At 49.8% G+C, this 15,473-nt stretch overlaps 2 protein-coding genes across 13 annotated transcripts in view; one reads left to right on the forward strand and one right to left on the reverse strand.

Annotated features, from left to right (window-relative positions):
• POLE (DNA polymerase epsilon, catalytic subunit) overlaps positions 1–12,754 on the reverse strand; it is a 63,988-nt gene extending 51,234 nt beyond the window's left edge. For 9 of the 11 annotated variants that reach the window (XR_003720918.2, XR_013401716.1, XR_013401712.1 and 6 more), the window contains exons 1-10: positions 12,614–12,745; positions 5,609–5,750; positions 5,094–5,174; positions 4,655–4,699; positions 4,431–4,523; positions 3,974–4,128; positions 2,055–2,196; positions 1,840–1,920; positions 710–817; positions 258–368 (exon numbers count right to left, since the gene is read on the reverse strand). Coding sequence is in view for 2 of the 11 variants with exons in the window: in XM_015109737.3 (XP_014965223.3) it covers positions 258–368; positions 710–817; positions 1,840–1,920; positions 2,055–2,196; positions 3,974–4,128; positions 4,431–4,523; positions 4,655–4,699; positions 5,094–5,174; positions 5,609–5,750; positions 12,614–12,675 (1,020 nt within the window). In the remaining 9 variants the exon portion in view is untranslated. Of the gene's footprint in view, positions 1–257; positions 369–709; positions 818–1,839; positions 1,921–2,054; positions 2,197–3,973; positions 4,129–4,430; positions 4,524–4,654; positions 4,700–5,093; positions 5,175–5,608; positions 5,751–12,613 lie in introns of all 11 variants that reach the window. The other 2 variants (XM_015109739.3, XM_077955907.1) reach the window with 1 other exon arrangement.
• The window catches only part of PXMP2 (peroxisomal membrane protein 2), a 58,136-nt gene that overhangs the window by 32,436 nt on the left and 10,227 nt on the right, over positions 1–15,473 (forward strand). The window contains exons 2-3 of one of the 2 annotated variants that reach the window (XM_077952383.1): positions 13,013–13,151; positions 14,891–15,004. In XM_077952383.1, coding sequence (XP_077808509.1) covers positions 13,030–13,151; positions 14,891–15,004 — 236 coding nt within the window. In that variant the 5' untranslated portion in view covers positions 13,013–13,029. Of the gene's footprint in view, positions 1–13,012; positions 13,152–14,890; positions 15,005–15,473 lie in introns of those variants that run through there. The other variant, NM_001261587.2, reaches the window with a different exon arrangement.

Below are 15,473 nucleotides of genomic sequence, written 5' to 3' on the forward strand. Positions count from 1 at the left end.
CACAGCAGTCAGAGGTCTGCTCTTTCTCTTCTTCAAGCTATTTCCAAATTCCTCCCCCAAAGTTCAGAAGCAGCAGCCTCATGCTGGCCCTTATTCCTGACCCCAGCCCCAGTTTCTGGCAGAAAAGAGGGTCATACCCTAAGAACGAAGCTGATGGAGCTGCAATTCTGATCCGACGGAATGCCGAGGCCTTGGAAAGATCCGCATGCCCCTTCTTCCCACAATACCAGGCAGTTTCACAAGTGATACCTCCTTACCTCATCGGGTTCATTGAAGACACAAAACGGCCCTTCATATTCTGGCTTGGGGGTGAACTCAAAATCTTCAATATCTTCTGAAACAATCTCCCTGTTGGTGATGAGGTAGCCCTAGTGAAGTTCATTAGCAATTAGCACAAGTCAGAGGCTGCAAAGCCAAGACCTGGTGTCCCCACCCTGCCCACACACTCTGCCTAGAGATTCTCACTACAAAGAAGTCCACAGCAACGTGAAAGTGCCCTAAGCTTCCTGAGAAGAGATCCTCCATGTCTGGATTCCCACTGGAAAGGAGAGGGTACAGTTGGAAGTCGGAACGGCCTGGCTGCTCCCATTCCTGGACTAACTTATTATTCACTCAACACATCCTAACTGTGGGGCAGACGCTGCTGTAGTATGGGGACCAGACAAGGTCCCCATCCCAGGAGCTTTCTTCCCAGAAGCCGCCTGCTCACCTGGCCGTCGATCATGTAGGAAATCATCATAATCTGGTCTGTCTCAGCATCAGGAAACTTGAGGGGCAGTTTGGTCGTCTCAATGTCAAACGCCAAAACCACAGGGTCCTGTGGGGACAAAATAAGCATAAAGCCAAGCTCTAAACTCCCCATCAGGCCTCCCTGAACACCGGCCCCCGGCCTGCTCTACCTCCCTCTGGTTGTTAAGAGTGAAAAGGCTCCAGAGCTGGGAGAGGGACCCTAAGACTGACCAACCTACGTCAAGAGCATCACGACTCTCTATGGTGTGGAAACTTACACACCTAAGAGAGCAGCTGATCACAGGACAAGCCTAAAATCACAGAACTTTAGTAGAAAAACTCTTTAGAAGGCCGGGCGCGGTGGCTCACGCCTGTAATCCCAGCACTTTGGGAGGCCGAGGCGGGCGGATCACAAGGTCAGGAGATCGAGACCACGGTGAAACCCCGTCTCTACTAAAAATACAAAAAATTAGCCGGGCGCGGTGGCGGGCGCCTGTAGTCCCAGCTACTCAGGAGGCTGAGGCAGGAGAATGGCGTAAACCCAGGAGGCGGAGCTTGCAGTGAGCCGAGATCGCGCCACTGCACTCCAGCCTGGGCGACAGAGCCAGACTCCGTCTCAAAAAACAAAAGAAAAAAAACAAAAAAAAAGAAAAACTCTTCAGAAGACATCACCTCATTCTGATGGTTATGACAACCCTGAAAGGTAAATGTGGCACAGAGATGATATCTTCGTTTCGGAAAAGAGAAAACTGAATACAAAGACTTTCCCAACACCACAAAGTCATATTTGAACCCAGGCCTTCTAGTTACAAATCCATTTTTCACCACGTCTCTTCACTATCAACTACCCAATGGAAGTCCTAGCTTTCCCTCAAATGTCCAAATCCTGCCTAGCTCAAATACTGATGTCATGCAGTGATATACAACAAGAAAGGACATGATACTGTCAGAAACTGATGAAAAACTAACTCCATATTTCCTTTAATAAAGTATTTGGGGGGAAAGCAGGAAACATATCTTTGAGTCAAATTTACTCTTCAGCACTAAAGAATATTCTCTCCAGAAAACCAGAAATTTTATGATGAAGGTAATACAAGCAACAAAACTTACAGGTCGTTCAACAAGGTCATCTCGGCGGGTGATTTCCACAGGAAAAGCGTTTCCACGGTATCTGACATTGTACCAATGAGCCTGCAAAACACACAGTGTGTTAACTGGAGTTCTACATCCGGGAAAGTCTACTCCTGTGTGGATTCACCCATAATGATCATCTCCTGGCTGTTAGGAAATTCATGTGAGCAGCAACCCAACCCTGCCCTACTCACCACATGGATCTTCAGGTCAATGGAGAGGCGGATGTGGTAGGGAACATCGTACTCGCGCATGTCCACAATGTTGTCCAGCTGATCAGCTATCTTCTTAGAGGTTTCCTCTTCATCAGTAATGACACCACCCCTCTGCAGAACACTAGGAATTAACAAGAGAGCAACTAACTCAGCTGCCAGGGTCTGGAGGAGGTGGGACCAGAGTTCCAAATCAGTAGCAAGAGATGAGACCAGAGTCCAAACTGAGGAAACACAAAAGGTAAATTGAGGTGGTTTCAATGACCAGGGCAGTCCTTCCTTTAAGAATGGCTTGGATTGGGCCGGGCATGGCAGCTCACGCCTATAATCCCAGCACTTTGGGAGGCCAAGGAGGGCGGATCACCCGAGGTCAGGAGTTTGAGACCAGCGTGGTCAACACGGTGAAACCCCGTCTCTACTAAAAATACAAAAATTAGCCAGGCGTGGTGGTGCACGCCTGTAATCCCAGATACTTCGGAGGCTGAGGTAGGAGAATCACTTGAACCTGGGAGGTGAAGGTTGCAGTGAGCCGAGATTGCGCCATTGCACTCCAGCCTGGGCAACAGAGCTAGACTCCGTCTCAAAAAAATAAAGAATTGCTTGGATGATAATCCTACAGACAGGAAAAAAATTCAGGGTAAGATGTATGCATTTTATGTGATGTGAGTTACACCCCAACTAAAAAAAAAAAAAAGAGGGCCAAGCATGGTGGCTTATGCCCCTAATCCCAGCACTCTGGGAGGCAGCAGGTACACTTAGGCCCAGGAGTTCAAGACAGGCCTGGGCAACATAGGGAGACTCATCTCTACAAAAAAAAAAAAATAATAATAATAATTAGCCAGTCATGGGGTACACACCTGTGATCCCAGTTACTCAGGAGGCTGAGGTGAAAGGATTGCTTGAGCCCAGGAGTTTGAGGCCATGGTGAGCTATGACTGCACCACTGCACTCCAGCCTGGGCAACAGAGCAAGACCCTGTCTGAAAATAAATAAGCAAATAGAAGAAAAAAGAAAGAAAACATTAAGTGCTGCCAGTGAGGAGAGCACCTAGGCATGATCCCACCATGGTCCTGATACTCAGGAGACTGCCTCATGCAGGCTGAAGAGCAGGCCTGGGCTTCACATAGCCTATGCATGGGTCTCTACCGTGTCTAAAGATGTGGCCCACCCTTGCGGTCACTATTGGCCCATAAGCTCAAATAATGAATGGGCTATTCAGGGGGAAAAAGACGAGTCTCAGATACGGCTCAAAACCTCTGAGGACTCAGTCTCTGATTACACCTTCCAATATTTCAAAAAGTAACTTATGGCATTGCCAGGGAAGGCGGACTCAGGGTAGGGACTGTAGAAATGTTCAGCATCCCAAACTGATCTTCTTTTGTCAGAGGATAAGGTAGGTTCTTCCGAAGTCATCCAAACTTCATTACTCAAGATTTTCTCTTCCTAATCTGTTACTTTGCATCCTATTATTGTTGAGGCTCAAACACTTGATGAACAGTGTTTGGTGTTCTAGACTTCAGTTTCCGTGGACGATACCCAAGGTTCTCTGGAGAAGATGTGCTGTGTAAATCTCAGCACTTAATGAAATTCACAGACGGATTGTGTTAGGGCAGCAGGATGAGGGATCTTCTCCCTCTAAGGTGACTTTACTATTATAACCACTCAACTTTAGAGCCATAAGCCCACCCCTCCACAGGAAAAGAGCTAACACGTAAAATGTAACCTGGGAAGCCACTGTTTTATTTAACACGGAACATACAAAAATCTCTACCTAATTGCTCAAGTTTTCCGTATCAAATAGAGCCAGCCATTAAGGTAACTTTATTGCTACGTGTTCCTGTCTCCTGTCCTTCTTGTCGTTCTGAACCAGCTGATGCTTTGCTCACAAGAGCAGAGTTTACCTGGAAAGCAGAGCTGTGTACGCGTCGCTGGCATGATCCTGCTCCCTGTTCTTCTTCACGGCAGGGGAGATCTCCTTCCTGACTTTGACAAGATCCTCCACGGTGTGGAAGGACAGCTTGATGTAATTTCGCTTCAAACCCACCAAGTGATTTGGCTATAACGCAAAGAGATCACGTTCATTGGTTAAAGAGAAACAGGACTTTATGGGTGAGAGGGTAAACACTCAAAGGTAAACACATAAGTCAAAGAGATGGCGACTTCAAGGCACCTTGTCCAACTCTGCATGTGGCACCAACTAACACCACTAGAGCTCTTTGAAAGGAATTTTATAGAGGGTCACCACACTGCCCCATCACCCAATAGATGACCTGAATTTCTACCTCTTCCAATCTCACCTGCTATGGACAATGTAGATCCTGGCCTCATTTACCCCTGGAAAGTCTGGGTGATACTTACCAAGTCCAGATCCTCTTTGGGGACAGTCTCCACTTTTGCAATTTTGCCCTGAAACTTCTTGGAGAGAAAAGATGAAACTTCTCGCTCACAACCCTAATCAGGATCAGAAAGAAAAGGCTTTCCGTTGGTAAAATACATTTCCTTCCTTGCCTATTTCCCAGTTGCAAAGCCCACCACAGAATGACACACTGGTCGTCTGACCTGAATCTATAAAACACACTTACCTTTCTGGTTGCAATGTAGAAATACGGTTTATAAGGCAAGGCCACCTGTAAGAGTCACCAACCCATCCAGGGGCGACGAGAAAGAAAAAAGGGAGAGAAAAGTGAAAACAGACTGCTTGCTCCTACATCCCATGAACAGCCTAGGGCCAGGGCAGCCTTGACCTTGGTAGCTCTTAAAGCATAACAGGAAGTCAGAATGTGCACTTATCACAGGGGCAAGAACCTGAAAGACAATACTGCTCACCAGTCTTCCTGAACTGGCTTCTCTCAGGACATCTTACATGATGACTGATGTGGCCTCCAGGGCCCGAGTTCTGGTGGGCTATGGGCTGCTCTCCCACGCCCTCCCTGACAGTCACAGAGCTAGATGAACACCCCTCATTTTGGATCCGGCTGCTCACTGCAAGTGGGTTTTAGCTTCTCAGGGTCAGGGGCTTACCTTAAATCTGCTTCCGTCATCTTGAATAAAGTAGTAATCCACTGCACTGACTAAGCGTTTATCTTCATCTAAAATCTCGGTCTACAAGAGAATCAGTCAACATAGGCACAAGATCATCCTCTACACAGTTAAAGAAACTTTCCTCCTACCTTTTGGGAAACAGTCCCTCTCATCTAGGTCTTTACTCCACCCCTACGTTTACACTACCAGCCTTATTTACAAGAACCATATTGTAACAGACTCCAAACGGGGATTTCTCTCCATTTCTCCCTCATAATCCTTGAAAGCTTTATTCTGATGGCTAAAAGGGATGCCCATCACCTCTGGCTTCTCACAGTGGCTTCTGTGTGGCCCTTAATGACGTTAAAGAGGAAAGGAGAGCTGGGAACCTTTACATCTCCCACCTGATCCACTCAAAGTTCCCCCATGTGTCCCTCACTCTTTAGATAAAGACCATGCTATGACAAGAAGGGGTGCAGCCATACTCCTAGGTGGGAGAAGGACCGAGTGCTTACAGGATGCATGTTAATGAGCCAGCCTGTCTTCTCACCAGGCTCCTTCAGCCGCTCAAAACCAAACCGCAAATCCATCTTATCCGTCCACTGACTCCGTTCCAGGCGCTTGAGTGCTGAGACTGAGGAAGTGGCGCCATCATCTCTGAGTGAAAGAAGGGAACCCAGTGCTTACAGTTTGTAATGCCACCTATTTCTGCAACCCTCATCCCACCTAGTGTGTTTCAGATATGACAGGGTAGATATATTCTTGAAAAACCCTGAGCTTGGCAAAAAGGCTCATTAAAATAAAAAGACTCGTTGGAAAAACACAATTAGGGGAGGCCCTTCAAAACCTGTTCAACTTTATAACCAGAATGCTAACAAAAACAGTAATCATGGCTAGACACTGCTGCCTCTTGGAGCACTAAAAATGCATAAAACTGGCCAGGCCCAGCGGCTCACGCCTGTAATCGCAGCACTTTGGGAGGCCAAGGCGGGTGGATCACTTGAGGTCAGGAGTTTGACATCAGCCTGGCCAACATGGCAAAACCCCGCCTCTACTAAAAATACAAAAATTAGCCAGGTGTGGCGGCGTGCACCTGTAATCACAGTTACTTGGGAGGCTGAGGTAGAATTGTTTGAACCCAGGAGGTGGAGGTTGCAGTGCTAAGATTGCACCACTGCACTCTAGCCTGGGCAACAGAGTGAGACTGTGTCTCAGTTAAAAAAAAAAAACCAAAAAACATAAAACCCAGCATTGTACTCCTGGTCATTTTATCCCAGAGAAATGAAACCTCATGTTCATAGCATGTTTATTCATAACAGTCAAAAACTGAAAACAACCCAGATGATCCTCAGCAGGTGAAGAGTGAACCTGGAAAACACATACCATGGAATACTACTCAGCAATGAAGAGGAATAAACATTTCCCTTTTTTTTTTTTTGAGAAGGAGTCTCACTCTGTAACCGAGGCTGGAGTGCACTGCCATGATCTCAGCTCACTGCAACCTCCGCCTCCCAGGTTCAAGCGATTCTCCTGCCTCGGCCTCCCGAGTAGCTGGGATTACAGGCAGGCACCACCATGCCTGGGTAATTGTTGTATTTTTAGTAGAGATGGGTTTCACCATGTTGGCCAGGCTAGTTTTGAACTCCTGACCTCAAGTGATCTGCCCACCTCAGCCTCCCAAAGTGCTGGTATTACAGGCGTGAGCCGCCACACCTGGCCAAATAAACTTATTGATACGTACAACTTGTATGGACCTCAAGGGAATTATGCTAAGTGAAAAAACCCAACTTCCCAAAATTATACACTTTTTTTTTTCTCCTTGAGACAGAGTCTCACTCTATTGCCTAGGCTGGAGTGCAGTGGTGCAATCTCAGCACACTGCAACTTCTGCCTCCTGGGTACAACTGATTCTCGTGCCTCAGTCTCCCAAGTAGCTGGAACTACAGGCGCACCATCATACCCAGTTAATTTTTGTATTTTTAGTAGAGACAGAGTTTCACCATGTTAGCCAGGCTGGTCTCAAACTCCTGAGTTCAAGTGATCCACCCACCTCGGCCTCTGAAATTGCTGGGATTACAGGCGTGAGCCACCGCGCCTGGCCCCAAAGTTATACACTTAATGATTCCATTTATAAACTATTTTTGGAATAGTATTTTTGAAATAAAATTACAGAGATAGAGAGCAGATTACTGGTTGCCAGGGATGAGGGGAAGGGAGGAATGGAGGTGGTTATGGCTATAAAGGGGTAGTATGAGAGATCCTTTCAACAGACTGTTCTGTATACTGATTTTGGTGGTAGTCGCACAAATATACACATAATAAAACTGCATAGAACTAAATACATATACAAGCAAAAGAGTGCATGTAACACTGAAATGATTTGAATAAAAACGAGGGATTGTCAGGCCAGGCGCAGTGGCTCACGCCTGTAATCCCAGCACTTTGGGAGGCCAAGGTGGGTGGATCACCTGATGTCAGGAGCTCGAGACCAGCCTGGCCAGCATGGCGAAACCCCGTCTCTACTAAAAATACAAAAAATTAAAACCCAGCACTTTGGGAGGCCAAGGCAGGCGGATCACGAGGTCAGGAGATCAAGACCATCCTGGCTAATATGGTGAAACCCCGTCTCTACTAAAAATACAAAAAATTAGCTGGGTGTGGTGGTGGGCACCTGTAGTCCCAGCTACTCAAGTGGCTGAGGCAAGAGAATGGTGTGAATCTGGGAGGCAGAGTGGAGCCACTGCACTCCAGCCTGGGCAACAGAGCGAGACTCCAGCTAAAAAAAAAACAAAAAAATTAGCCGGGCATGGTGGGGTGGGCCTATAATCCCAGATACTCAGGAGGCTGAGGCAGGAGAATCACTTGAACCCTGGAGGTGGAGGTTGCATTGAGCCAAGATTGCACCACTGCACTCCAGCCTGGGCGACAAGAGTGAAACTCTGTCTCAAAAAAATAAATAAAATAAGATAAAATAAAATAGATGGGTTGTCTCAATGTCAATTTCCTAGTTGTGACAATTATACTCTAGTTACACAAGATGTTAAGGTGAAGGGATATGGGAATCTCTATCATTTCTGACAACTGCATGAGAATCAATCTACAATTACCTCAAAAAAAGGTTGAGGACTGGGCACAGTGGCTCACGACTGTAATCCCAGCACTTTGGGAGGCCAAGGAGGGTGGGTCACTTGAGGCCAGGAGTTCGAGACCAGCCTGGCCAACATAGTGAAACCCTGTCTCTACTAAAAATGCAAAAATTAGCTGGGCATGGTGGCACGCACCTGTAGCCCCAGCTACTTGGGAGGCTGAGATAGGAGGATGGCTAGAATCTGGGAGGCAGAGGTTGTAGTAAGCCAAGATCGTGCCACTGTACTCCAGCCTGGGCGAGACACTGTCTCAAAAAAAAAAAAAAGCTTGTTTTATTTTCTTAAATGCTCCAAAACTAGAGAGTGCAGATGCTAGCTTATGATCACTAAGATGATGAAGATCCAAGTGGACCTCTGAGCACAGGAGAAAAGAATAACCTGCCACAAGCTGTGAACTGTGCAAGGCCAAGGATGTGCCTCTCTGTAGAGGGAGCCCAAGTATAGGAACTCATGAAATTTTGAAAAACAGAGCCAACAGGACACATATCTGTGCAACACTCCAGCTAAGAGCTTTTTCCTTTCCTATGAAAGAATGTAATTCTAATTCTACTCCTCTATTCTGATTCCCCTTGCCTAGGAAAACTACCACATTTTACTAACATAATTTTCCTATTTACCTGTTGCATGTGAACTAATCAGGGTTATAGAAACACCTGCTGCAACAAAATATATCTTAAAAATTTAACATATCCTTCCGGAGTGCATGGTCCAGACATCAGCACAACCAAATGTGGATAAAAATGGGTCATATTGTTCTGTATGAGAGCAACAATCTTCACTGACTGGGAAACTGAACTTTTCATGTGCCTTTTTGTCTTAATGTAAATCAATGAGTGGGGGTGGTAAATACATATTCCCTGTTGCAGAAGCAACAGATTCCCACGACTGCTTTCTGGCCTCGGCCATGCAGGCATGTACAGATACGCTAGGTCTCATGTTTTGCTAGACTGCTCTCCTAGGCAGTGTTACCCTTAAGGCTGTCCCTGTGGTCTTCCAAACAGGGCAAAACGTGTTATTCCAATAATCCAGGTATCAAAGGTGTTCTTTCCCCAACGAATCACAGACACTCGGTCCTTTCCTTCTACCACCTCTCATTTCCCAGGACCTGATTCCAGTTCATTGCTATTATATGTTTCCTAGAATACCAGTTCTTGATTAAACTACATGACCATTCCGTTTCTGACATCATTAGATTTCTCCATAAGGTGAGAGTGTTTCTAAAATATCAGTGTCACTGTGTAAAATACCACGGACCCTATAGATCCACTTCTAAAAATTTATGCCAAGAAAACTGATGTGCAGAAAGTAATTATTTTACATATAGAAGTTCATTACAGGTGTTTTTATAAGAGAGGAAGAAAGAAAACCATCCAAAATAAGAGCAGTTAAAAAAAATTTTTTAGGATTTAAACCAAGCCTGTGAAGAACTCATGTCTTTAATTACATTATAACCCCAGTTGTTAATTTATAAACAGAAATGGACAGAGAACTGCTTCTTAAGAAAAACCCTTCCTGTCAACTTTCTTTTAGAACAAGATAAAAAAAAGAAAGGAAGACCCTTCCTTTGTCTGAAGGTATTCCTTCATCTCCATCTGAAGAGCAGAATGACCATATTCCAAGACTGGGATCCTTACTTCTCATGAAAGATTATAACCACTTGTTGTAGGCAGGCAGGATGACACCCCCCACAAAAGACCCACATCCTAATCCCCCAAACCTATGAATGTTATTTTACAAGACAAAAGGGACTTTGCAGATGTGACTACATTAAGGGCCTTGAGATTCTGGTTAGCTGGGTGGGCAAGAATCCTTGTAGAGTGAGGCAGGAGAGCCAGAGTCAGGAAGGAGAAAGGGATGGAAGAGAGACGGTAGTGGGGAGAGCAGATGCAACCTTTGGTTCTGAGGATGGAGAAGCAGCAAGGAAACAGATTCTCCCCCTGGAACCATCACAAGAAATATAACCAACCAGACACTTTCATATTACGACTTCTGACTTCTAAAACTGTAAGAGAATAAATTTATATAAGTTACTAAGTGATCATGTGTTACTGCAGCAGCAGGAAACTGATACGCCACCATACTGTATAATAACGGTTTAATCTTTTAAGTATTTGGATGCACCTGTAATAAAAAAACCAGAAAAACTATATTCCAAACTTTGCTAGAGAACAGCCTCAGTTCTGAGGCCCAAATCTTTACCAAAATCAAGAGTGAATGAAGTGCTATTTATGAGGCATCACCACTTAATGGGGACACACGGCCCTCTGTGCCACTGTCCTCCAAATATCCTTGTCTCAAGTAAGCTGGATTAAGTGGACTAGAAAACTGCTCACTGGGACCATATTTTCTCCCAAAACTGTTTTCTCTGAGCTGTGTATCTCACTTTTAATCCAGTGACAGTAAGAATTCTGAAAAATGGGGATAACAGTCACACAGAGAGCTACCATTGACTGGTTACTATACCACATTGTCCTAGTACTCCACATACGCTCTCATTCAGTTTTCACGACAGCCCCTAAGAGGGAGGCCACTGGTGTCCCCATTTCACAGAAGAAGAAATGCAGCACATAGCACCCACTGCTTCCTGGGGCACACTCACGTCCCAGGACTGTTTTAAGGATGAGATGAGGTAACCCACATACGGCATATAAGGTAAAAGCCATCACTTGTACTTATCCCAGCTGCAGCCTTCCCCCTGCCTGGAGGCTGTCACTGAGCTTGGGGCAGGGCAGTGGAGTGGAGAAGGGGAGGGCAGTCCTGGTCCTGAACCAGGGCAGTCAGTGAACGTCTCTAAGCAACAAGTTCCAACACACAAGGTAGATACTAAGGGTACCTACCCTCTCCAGGGCTTGCCTGAGGACCAAATGGGACTATGGATAGACAGCGATTAGCACAACAGCAGTTAGGGATCCTTACTAGTCGGTTTCTCCTCTGGGAAGAATTTTGTTCAGCTAAGTGTCTGTAAAAAGCTTCGCGTTCTCACGTTTTCTTTTTCTTTCTTTCTTTTTTTTTTTGAGACAGAGTTTCGTTCTTTGTTGCCCAGGTTGGAGAAAAAAGGCGCCATCTCGGCTCACCGCAACCTCTGCCTACTAGGTTCAACGGATTCTCCTGTCTCAGCCTCCTGAGTAGCTGTGATTACAGGCACGCGCCACCACACCCGGCTAATTTTGTATTTTTTTTAGTGGAGCCGGGGTTTCTCCGTGTCGTCCAGGCTGGTGTCGAACTCCTGACCTCAGGTGATCCGCCTGCCTTGGCCTCCCAAAGTGCTGGGATTACAGGCGTGAGCCACCCCGCCGGGCCTCACACATTTTCTGCTTATGGCAGAAGGTCAGGTCTCTGGTCATGTTTACCGTTTGCTGTGGCCACCAAGTAGCCGCGTCTTACCCTTGTTCTATTTTTTTTGAGACAGTGTCTGGCTCCGTCGCCCAGGCTGGAGTGCGGAGGCCCGATTCTGGCTCACAGCAGCCTCGACCTGCCGGGCTCAGGTGAACCTCCGGCCTCGGACTCCGGAGTATTAATAGCTGGGACCTCAGGCGCGCACCACCAGCCCGGCTAATTTTTCTTGTTTTTACAAGAGAAGGGCCGGGCGCGGGGGCTCACGCCTGTTATCCCAGCACTTTGGGAGGCGGAGGCGGGCGGATGACCTGAGGTCAGGAGTTCGAGACCAGCCTGGCCAACATGGTGCAACCCCGTCTCTACGAAAAATACAAAAACTAGCCGGGCGCCGTGGCAGGCGCCTGCAGTCCCAGCTACTCGGGAGGCTGAGTGAGGCAGCGGGATCGCCTGAACCCGGGAAGCGGAGGTTGCAGTGAGCCGAGATCGCGCCACTGCACTCCAGCCTGGGCGACAGAGCGGGACTCCCTGTCCAAAAAAATAAAATAAATAGAGGAGAACGGGTCTCGCTCTGTGGCCCAGGCTGATCTGGAACAGGATCCTGGGCTCCAGCGATCTGCCCGCCTCGGTCTCTCCCAGCGCCGGGCCCCCAGGCACGGTCCCCGGCCCGGCCCCTCCCCGCACCCTCCCCAGCCACGCGTCCACCCCGCAGGGCCAGGCCCGGGTCCCGCCGCTCTCATCGCCCCCGCCGCGCGGCAGGCCCCAAACGCAGCTGCGCGCAAGGCGAGGCCCGAAAAACCTCAGGAAGAGCCGAGCAGGGGAAGGCCGCGCGGCCCGCCTCGTTTCCCCGCGGGAAGCCGCGCCCGTAGCGCCTCCGCCCGCCCCGGGCCCCTCGGTCGGCTGTCTGGGCGCGCAGCCCTACGTCGGGCGCGGCAAGTGCGGGGCCCGCGTCTCCCTCCCGCCTCGGCGGCGCCACCCAAGCCCGGCCCCATGGCATCCTCCGAAGGGCCGGCCCGAGGGCCTCAGGAGTGCGCCCCTCACCTGCTGGCTTCGCCGTCCGCGCCCGGGTCCGCGCGCCGCCGCCAGCCGCTCCTCAGGGCCATGGAGCCGCAGGCTACACCCTCTGTTTCGCGGGAGAAATTTGGCGCGCTCCTACCCAGTCTCGCGAGAGCCGTAAGTGCCGCCGTCCATCAAGAGGCGCGCCCCGCCCCTCGCCCGCCCCCCGAGACGCTCCAATAGGCGCCGGCGCCCGGCGGGGGAGGTGGCCGGCAGGGACCGGGGAAAAGTGTGCGGAGGCGCGCGCGCCGCACCGTGGGGTTGGGACCGGGCGGCGCTGCGGACCGCTGTGCGGCCGGAAATGTCAGGTCTTCCCCATTCCGCGCTCCGCGCCTCGGGCTCCGCGCCCGGCCTGCCTGAGGTGGGGTCGATGCCCCCGGCAGCGCGGCGCTGGGGAGGCGATGGCGCCGGCCGCGTCCAGGCTGCGGGCCGAAGCCGGGCTCGGGGCGCTCCCGCGGCGGGCGCTCGCCCAGTACCTGCTTTTCCTGCGGCTCTACCCGGTGCTCACCAAGGCGGCCACCAGGTGAGCGGGGGCGCGGCCGGTGCGGGAATCGGACGCCGCCCCGGCCCCAGGTCGGCCGCAGTGGCGCGGGGCCTGGACAGGAGCGCGGGGCCGGGACCAGTCTGGGGGCGCGCCCGGGTCAGAGCCCCCGCAGCGGGCGCCCTCCGAGCCGGTGCTGAACTTCCCGCGGCGACACCCGCGTCCCCAGTCAGCGATTGTGAGGCGCCTCGCGGATCCCGCCCTCCCAGCGCGTGGAGGGCCCGCCCGGACCCCGGGGGCTCGGCGCTGAGGTTCCACCCAAGGACCCGACAGGGGCGCCGCGCACCCGGGGAAGCCACGGCCAGGGGAGCGCGTCCTCACGGCGCGGGTGCAGACAGGGCCGAGGGAGCGGGTCTGCGGGGCGCGGGTGAAGACACGGCCAGGGAGCGGGTCCGCATGGCGCGGGTGGAGACAGGGCCAAGGGAGCGGGTCTGGGGGACTCGGGTCCGCACGGCGCGGGTGGAGACATGGCCAGGGAAGGTGTTTTTTGAGAAGGTGACATTGAACAGGCTGTGTAAAGAAGTGGAGCAGAGGCTCTCCTGGCACAGGGAACAGCAGGGCAAAGGTCCCTGTTAGGCTTTGAAGGGAAGGCCGGCGTTAAAGAAAGGCTGGGAGAGGTGCAGCTTGGACTCAGTCCCGAGGGAGGGAAGATCTGTGTGTGGAGAACGTGAACCCTGAGCAAGAGGCAGGAGATGTGAAGGGAATCGCCAGGGATCTGATCCAGAAGGTGTCTAGGTCCGTGCTAGGAATTTTGGATTTTATAGTCCAGAGAGCTTCTCAGAAGGCAAATACAAACCAAGGCCTGGAGGGAGCCACTGGGCGTGTTCCACATTTTTATGGAAATTTTTATTGTGCTAATTGTAGATTCACAGTTACAAGACTAATATGGAGAGATCCCTTGTACACCTTCCCAGTGTCCCCCATTGGTTACATTCTGTGAAACTGCAGTGCAGTATCAACCAGGGCATGGCATGGACACAGTCCACAGATCCTATTCAGATTTCTCCATTTTTCTTGTAGTTGTATCTGTTCTGTACAGTTTTATCACATCTGTACGTTCACATGTTCACTACCACAGTCAAAATGCAGAACAGTGTCATGATAGGGCCGTCCTGTTGCCCTTTCATAACCACACAGCTTCCTTACTCCCAAACTGCAAAAGTTACAGTGTAACATCACAGCCAGGAGGTTGACATTGATACTGGAAAGCCGCTTGTCCTTATCTATGTATGTAAGTCCACTGTCTCCACCTTTTTTTTTTTTTTTTTGAGACAGAGTCTCGCTCTGTCGCCCAGGCTGGAGTGCAGTGGTGCGATCTCCACTCACTGCAAGCTCCGCCTCCAGGGTTCACAACATTCTCCTGCCTCAGCCTCCCCAGTAGCTGGGACTACAGGCGCCCACCACCCTGCCTGGCTAATTTTTGTATTTTTAGTAGAGACGGGATTTCATCGTGTTAGCCAGGATGGAGTCGATCTCCTGACCTCGTGATCCGCCCACCTTGGCCTCCCACAGTGCTGGGATTACAGGTGTGAGCCGCCGCGCCCTGCAGTCTCCACCTTTTGATACAAGAACTATACATTGAGCCCCTTTAACAATAATTCCAACTCCTGCCGCTCCCGCATCTGCTGCATGGCCTCAGAACGGCCCTGCTCATTCACCTGTGGGAAGGGGACACCCTCCTGCTGGTCACTTCTGTTTTCTGATGACCTCCCTCTCCACAGTGGCATTTTGTCAGCACTTGGGAATTTCCTGGCCCAGATGATTGAGAAGAAGCGGAAAAAAGAACACTCTAGAAGTCTAGATGTCGGTGGGCCTCTGAGATACGCTGTTTATGGGTGAGTGCCATACAAGGGGTGGGTTTACCCTGTAGCCGCTGAGTGCAACCAAGCTGGGCACCAAAACCAAGTAGTTGGAGTACTCTCATTTATAATATGATTTTTTAAAAAACATTGTAGTAATCATCATGGGAAAAAACTCGAATGGTTCATATAGTTTGTATGGCATATATACACGTATGTGGTTTTTCTGTTTTTTCTTTTTTTTTTTTGGAGACAGTCTCCCTCTGTCACCCAGGCTTACTGCAACCTCTGCCTCCCCGGTTCAAGTGATTCTCCTGCAGCCTCTGGAATAGCTGGGATTATAGCCATGCACTACCATGCCCAGCTAATTTTTGTATTTTTAGTAGAGATGGGGTTTCACCATGTTGGCCAGGCTGGTCTTGAACTCCTGACCTCAAGTGATCCACCCACCTCGCCCTCCCAAAGTGCTGGAATTACAGCCTCATATTTGTGGTTTTATCATGTT

The sequence above is a fragment of the Macaca mulatta genome, chromosome 11 (assembly GCF_049350105.2).
Source record: "Macaca mulatta isolate MMU2019108-1 chromosome 11, T2T-MMU8v2.0, whole genome shotgun sequence".
NCBI lineage: Eukaryota > Metazoa > Chordata > Mammalia > Primates > Cercopithecidae > Macaca > Macaca mulatta.